This window comes from Gymnoscopelus braueri, assembly GCF_963280865.1.
Source record: "Gymnoscopelus braueri genome assembly, chromosome: 13".
NCBI lineage: Eukaryota > Metazoa > Chordata > Actinopteri > Myctophiformes > Myctophidae > Gymnoscopelus > Gymnoscopelus braueri.
Window position 1 is genome coordinate 13,042,534 of NC_137615.1, and position 7,682 is coordinate 13,050,215.

The 7,682-nt window shown below is 43.3% G+C and overlaps 1 protein-coding gene across 1 annotated transcript; it reads left to right on the forward strand.

Annotated features, from left to right (window-relative positions):
- Positions 1–4,089: 4,089 nt before the first annotated feature.
- On the forward strand, positions 4,090–5,649 carry LOC308099405 (tubulin-specific chaperone E-like; the record flags this gene model as incomplete). Its single annotated transcript, XM_080448145.1, has 1 exon — positions 4,090–5,649. One exon carries the CDS (start codon positions 4,090–4,092, stop codon positions 5,647–5,649), a length of 1,560 nt encoding a protein of 519 aa, XP_080304271.1.
- Positions 5,650–7,682: the final 2,033 nt, after the last annotated feature.

The window sequence follows — 7,682 nt, forward strand, 5'->3', positions numbered from 1 at the left end:
TGAACCATTCCCTTGGCCAAAATAGGCTCCTCCAGGAGCACTCTGTGCCGTCCCACAGCTCAGCTCTCTGCAAACCACCTCAGCATCATTCAGGTCCCAGGAGTCATCACAGACTGTTCCCCAGCTGTTTTTGTGATAGACCTCCACCCTGCCAGAGCACCGTCCACTACCATCTACCAGCTTCACCACTAAACCTGAAATAAATTGTGTTACAACCTTGTGATGTTTATACATACCTTAATCAGTGATGAGTTCCATGACATCCACTGCTCTTACCTGAGCAGACAACACCAGCATCCTCATTGTGATTACAATCATGTACAACAAACCCACGGTGTGGGCACTGAGTTAGAGACATTTCACTTCCTGAACAACGCACATCATCCATCCAGATAGAACCATTCCCTTGGCCAAAATAGGCTTCTTCAGTAGCATTCTGTGCCGTCCCACAGCTCAGCTCTCTGCAAACCACCTCAGCAGCTTTCAGGTCCCAGTCGTCATCACAGACTGTTCCCCAGCTGTTTTTATGATAGACCTCCACTCTCCCAGAGCACAGAGAAGAAGACCCAACTAATCTGATCTGAGCAGCTTCTACCAGTCAAAAAAGAAATTAATTCACATTTACAATGTCAGCATTACCTCTTTTCAAAATATACCTTATTTTCTTTTTTTCAGAGAAGATGCTTACCTGCATGTGAAGGTATGTACAGGAAAACAGACACTGTAGGTGGAAAAACAGAGCATGCTGAGTTACTTTCATGTTTTTTTTTTCTATTGGTGTCAACATAACATATCGCCAGTGAGTGACATTACACTTTGAAACATGTTGACATACTAAATACAAAGATACATACTACATACAAAGATTCAGCTGGGATATTACTTTCACAATAATTGCAAAGGGAGAATAAAGTTAGATTAACTTGATTAAGTCCATCTTACTAAAACCCTGACGAGACATGTGATTATGTGCACAGCTGCCTCTGTGCATGTGTGTAGAAGATGGTCAGGCAACAGGTTGAGTGTTCACACTTGCGCGCTTTCATCCTGAGCTGTACATGAAATGACTCAGCAATTTCTAAAACATTTATAAACTAAAACATTTACTAGACTGACTGACTGACTGACTGATTGATTGTTTGGAAGCCAACCTACAGCACCACAGCCATCCCAGGCCAGGGGGCCCTTCATCAACAGACGTAGCTGCGCACAACTTGATAGAAGTAGTTCATTCACACATGCTAGAGCCTGGGGCCTCAGTAAGTACACCGTTGGTGGGATTAAAATAATACTGCTCTGAACTAAGCTTTTGAGAGTTACGTGCAGGCACACACACAGACTGCAGGACTTCCTTCCATGCAAGTCATTGTAGTCGAGTTGTGGTTTCCACACTACATGACTGAAAGGTGACAGGGGTCACGCACTATCATGAGATGTCTACCGTGTGTGTGTGTGTGTGTGTGTGTGAAAGTAAATGAAAAGGTATACTGCACATTATTGTAGAGATTCCAAACAGTACTATAACTGTCTTAAATGTCATCAAGAAGTAGAATTGTTTATTAAAGTGTTTATCAACATTCAGAAGTTGAGCAGTGTATATTTATTTACATGCATGAAACACAACACATGCTCACGTCCTTTGGACAAGCAGTATGAGTGGTTTATCAATCATTAGTAATGGATAAGTTATCAATACAGCCATAACCCATTTGTAATACACTGTTAAACTACAGAAGGGCTGCACAGTGAAACTGCCGTCCAGTCATGGACGGTCGGACCACAATGGCAACAATCCCCCTGGGGCTTTTGTGTTATCCTTTCAGCATAACCTTAGTCTGTACTACATGTACAGTTAACAATCCTACTAATAAAGTATTCAATCAATCAATCTCTCCCTCTATACGGATACGGTCTAATAGGCCAAGCTGAAGGGCTATACTTATTACTATATATATATATACTTACTTATTACTTTGATTACACTTGACCTCTTTATACATATTATTTTAATTGTGTGTTTTGATACCATGTGGTTTCACATGCATAATGTTTTATTTAGTGTTCTGATGCTATGTGGATGCTTTGATTTTACTGTGTACAGCACTTTGGTCAATCTCGATTGTTTTAAATGTGCTCCATAAATAAAGCTTGATTTGATACTAATCAGTGCTGGGCAATATTACTCAGGAGAGTAATATGTTACTTATAACATAATTATTAGACCTTAACAAAGTTATATTATATTACTTACTACTTGGAATCAAATGTAACATATTATATTACATATTATATTACTTTTGCCCCCCCGCCCGAAAATTGGAAATACTCCAGTAAAGTAAAAAATACCTACTTAAGTACAGTGAGTAAATGTACTTAGTTACTTTACACCACTGCTGCTCAGTGCCCAGAAAGACTGCCTTTAGCAAAGCATTGTACATTTATGGTATCTATCATACAGCAGACAACACTGTGCAGAAAAGCTGAGCTTTTAATTATATAAATGCGTTTACCATGCAGTAAATATTCATACATACAATGATGCACCTTGTGTTATCCTTTTAGCCTTAATGTCTTATTGTACCACCACATGCTGTTTACATTTCTAATAAAGTATTCAATCAATCAATGAATCAATCCCTCAACTCAATACCATTTACTATACTATCATAAATTGACCTAGAATGTTACGAAGGAGCCCTCACTTCATTGAAATAGAAACGTCAAGGATCTGTAAGTGAGAAAAACACACCTATAGTCATACTTTTATTTTCAATTATTACGCCGGAAACATCAATTGATAGAATAATAAAACCTGGCACTCACTCATGTACAAATGCAGGATTGTTCTCCATATTACGAGTCCCATGGTGCAGAGATAAATTGATAGGGTCTTCTCTGTCAGTCAACAGTGAAGGAGAAGAAAAACTAGAAAGAAGTGGCGAGTTCTATAATTAATGTGGTGAGTTCTCATCTATAGAGGCCGTGCAGGAAACCAGGTATTATTGTGAGACTTCCTCGTTATTGAGCCAGATTACAATGCAAGCCCAATTTGTCACATAATAACTACGTGCATGAAGCAACCAATCTTTCCACAGGTTAGTTTCCAACATTTAGTGGCCTTAAAAGTCATTCCATAAGCTTGTGAGCAGTACTAAATTACGGCGTTATATGTGTGCCTCATTTCTGAGTGAGCAATGGGAGATTTAGAGCAAGCACATGAATTATATTTTGAAAATAAATTGTAAAATTGTAAAAAAAAACTATTTAATTTGCTATTATCCACATTAAAGTGCAATAATACCCTTCTCACTCAGTTTTACTCATAGGCCCTCTCACAAACTTGCTCAGGATGCTGGCAGACAGCTGCATACTATAGATGGGTTTCCTGTTTGTAAACATGAGAGGATGATGCCCGCGCAGTGGAGGGACGAGCCTGTAAAGGGCACTATTACCCGCAGCAGCTCTGGCCATTGTACATTCATAAAAGAAATGGTCTTCACCAGGTTTAATGAAAGTAGATTAAATTATGCAGTTTGTAATATCTTCTTTACTCAATAAAAATGATTTGTCGGAAGTTGGATCTGTTTGTATATAATAGCAGCATTATGCCTATTATGCCTATAATAGCAGCATTATGCCTATCTAAATCCCGAACAAAACAACAGAGTGAAGGGCGCTTCCGGTTCGTTCTACCCCAAGCATGCGCAGATTGCACACTCTGCTCTGTGATGTCGTGCGGAAACCCATCTATAGCTCATTCATTTCATTTGTTTTATTTTCTTTCTACTTCTCTTAATTTTTACTGGTGTTATTTTCAAAAGGCCTTTTATAATGTGTCGATCCTCTGTGTCTTGACATCTTAATGCATGTTGTCTTATGTAAATCACTTTGTGAATTGCCTTGTTGATGAAATGTGCCATACAGATAAATGTGCCCTGCCTTGGATCCAGTGCTATCTATGAGACTTATGTGCAGATCAGGGTTGTTTGGCAATGGCTTGTGTTGCGTGTGACGTCAGCCCAGTGTTTGGACAGCCTATATAAGGTCATCAACATTAGGGGAGCAAAGTTTCGATAGGTCCAGACAACCATGGTGTCTGTTGTAGACACGGGAGAGGTTCCCTCTGACGCACTGGGCAGGCGGGTGTCTTGTAGCGGAGAGCGCGGCACAGTTCGGTTCGTGGGAACTGTCCCTCCGACGGAAGGGCTTTGGCTTGGCGTGGAGTGGGACAACCCCGTACGAGGCAAACATGACGGAACCCACGAGGGAGTGCAGTACTTTGAATGCGGGCATCCCAACGGAGGATCCTTCATCCGGCCCAAGAAGGCCAGCTTCGGGGTGGACTACGTGACCGCCATCAGGGATCTGTACGCGGGCGTGGGCCAGGAAGTCTCCGCGGTCGATAAGGACGAGACCATAAGTATGTTTGTCAAAAGGTTAAACAGTCTTCAGGTGGTGTCGTTGAGGATGAAGGAGGTGTGTGCGTCCGGCTCTGGGGACGACATCAGGACAATCACGCCTCATGTTCGGTGTCTAGACCTGGGAGGAACTCTGCTGAGCTGCTGGGATGATGTAGCAGACATCACCCAGCACATGGAGCGACTACAACAACTGCTGCTGTGCTACAACAGACTGCGCCTGCCCTCCGACCCCCTGGCTCGACGGCACGCATTCTCCAGTCTAAAGATCCTCTCCCTGCAGAACTGCGCCCTCACCTGGCCGCAGATCCTACAGTGCGCCCCGCTGTGGCCTCAACTGGAAGAGCTTTACGTCAGCAATAATGCCATCACACAGCTGCAGAGGCCAGTGGGTGTCCTGGAGTCTCTGAGGCTGTTGGATCTGTCCCGCAACCAGCTGGCTGAGGACAGCGTGCTTAGTCTGTCGCAACTGCCCAGACTGAACAACCTGAACCTGTCCAAGACCGGTCTGTCTGTCCTTCGGTTCAACGATGTCCCTCCTGGTTGTAAAACAGCCATGTTCCCTGTGCTAAACACCCTGCTTCTGAATCACAACAAAATATCCGAGTGGTGTGCGGTGAACGAACTGGACAAGCTGCAGAGTCTGGCGGAGCTGTCGTTTCGATACAACCCCGTCCAGAGCCAAGCGAAGAACCTACAGACTGCAGATATGATGTTGATATCCAAACTCAACCGGCTGTCCACGCTCAACAAGTGCCAGATCACGCCTGCGGATCGGAGGTCGGCAGAGCTCATCTACATCAAGATATTTGGGGAGGCTTGGCTTCAGGCAGGGGGTCACAGAGGCCCGGAGCAGAGCCGACCCAGCACCCAGTTCACATCGGAACACCCAACATATCAGAGCCTAATAGACAAGTACGGCCCTCCAGAGGACAGTGAACTCAAGCAGGAGCAGCCGTATGCTCTGAGAGACCAGCTAATGAATATCACGTTTGTTTGTCCAGGCAAAGCCGACCGAAAACCCATCGTCAAGAAACTCCCGGACTCCATGTTGGTCCAGAAAGTGAAGGGACTATTGTACAGACTGTTGAAGGTCCCTGGAGCACAGCTACAACTCTCTTACACCAACGAAAAGATCGAGGGCATAGAGATTGAGATTGACAATGACCAGAAGTGTCTCAACTTCTACTCCATTGAAGATGGAGACACGGTGCTGGTCCGCTGGGCATGAAGACACAGCAGATCACGCATACAACATCCAACCTTGAACACAGATCTGTTTCTTGGCTTTTTAGCACACGGCTAAACCCCCATACACATCTTCACTGAACAATCAACAACAGCTTCTGCAACGTTAACCGTAATGTCAAACAATCAGCTGCTTACACCTGCATGGGTCGGTGTGAAGGACATGGAACATGTTTACTTTGGTAAAGAGCTCCACCTGGACAGCCTCTTTAGAGCGTGTGGACAGAAACAGAAACACCCCCAAGACAAATAAATGGCTCCCTGTTATGACCAGTTCCACAGAGGAAATTGTGTGCACATCTTGTACCTGTATTTGGGCCAGGTGCTGAACATCAAGGCAAGAATCAAGGAGAAGGTAAAACATCTGCAAACAAGTTTTTTTGCCTGATGAACACCTGTAAGGTCGAAACGTTGCGCCATTAATAAAACATGTTTTGGGAGCTCTAAACCAGTGTGCAGATGTTTTACCTTCTTCCAGTTATGACCAACCTCCACTATCTCCCTTGTCACCCTTGAGCAGCCTACTACTCAAACAGCCTGGTTCCATCCAGACCTACAGTATTGCTTAACCTGAAGACCTGATATAAGGCCGATTCTACAAATGTCTTCTAAATCATCGCTCAATACTTTTTATATGTATTTGGCCACCGACCCCCATCTCAAAATATTTTGTTCCAGGGACACCAAGAAGCAAAGATTTGAGTTAAAAATGTTTGCTTTAAAAATATATATATTCATCGATTTGCACTCATTTTCATGATTTTTCAAAAATGGCAGATCTACAAGCTCATAGCGTGTCACTTCGTGCCGCGCCATGAGCTTGTATATCTGCTATTTTTGAAAAGCCAAAGTATAAAATGATGGTTAGAAAATGACAGATGCTTTCCCGGTGTTATTAGGTTAACCTAACACAACATCTCAATCTTGGGACATTCACCACCTGATTTCTTCCTCGATAGAAATGAACGCTGACCCAGTCTTCACAGTCAGCAACTCCCAACAAGCCTGACCATAATATGCCTGGTTTATATTTGGTTGCACAATGCACATCGTGTCACACACCGAAAATAGCAGCTCTACAAACGACACGCGTTGTGTATGATGCACGACCAAGTGTAAATTAGGCTTTATGCATCTGTTTATCATATAACAACCTACAACAACCTGTTTCTTATGACCACACTTAGTTCATGGTTCCACAGACACATGTGGGTGGGCTGAGGGGGGGTTGTATACAAACTTATTTCTCCCACATCTTCTCGCACAGGTCATCACAGGTCCAAAATGACCAGTCCCGCAGTCCACACATGCAGCAGGACACTACTTAGACACATCAACAGATTTAGTTTAAAGTGCTTAGTGCACTTTAGTCTGCCAATTGCAGCCCTTAAAAAATCCAAACCAAGGAAGTCAAGTGAGGTTCCTCACTTGACGGCCACAGGAAAGTGCCATCACTTCCCTGTGGCTACAAGGCCACAAGGAAACTCACTTCCTTGTTCACGCCTTCAAATTGACATGTTATAAACCAAATTGTGCGTTGTGGTCAACATACTGTATACTAAAGGAGTATGTGACTGCACACCACAGACAGAGGGACTCTTAAAGTCCCACTAGTGTTAATGGCCATTAGGACAATAACTCAACTCCTCTCCAACACTCAAATTGTCAAAAAGAGTAATACTGTTAATATACTGTTAGTGCACTTGTGATTAAATTTATATTTTATACCGGTTATTCTCTTATGACTCATACAACACGCAAATCCCTGCCAGTCAAGGTGCAGAGGGCCTAGAATACTGTAGTATATTGTCTCTGTCTCCCGAGCGAGTCTCTTTTTCACTTTTCGCTGCACTTCGTTCAACAGTCTGGCTGATGCCTTGACATTCTAGGCACAAGCGAAGTAGCCAACCTTTGTATTGTCGGAATCAATCAGAGTGCAGAGGGGGCGGTTTAGAATTGAAATCTTATTCAAATTTCCATAATTCTGTTTTTAAGAGATCATCTGGGTTACCTCGA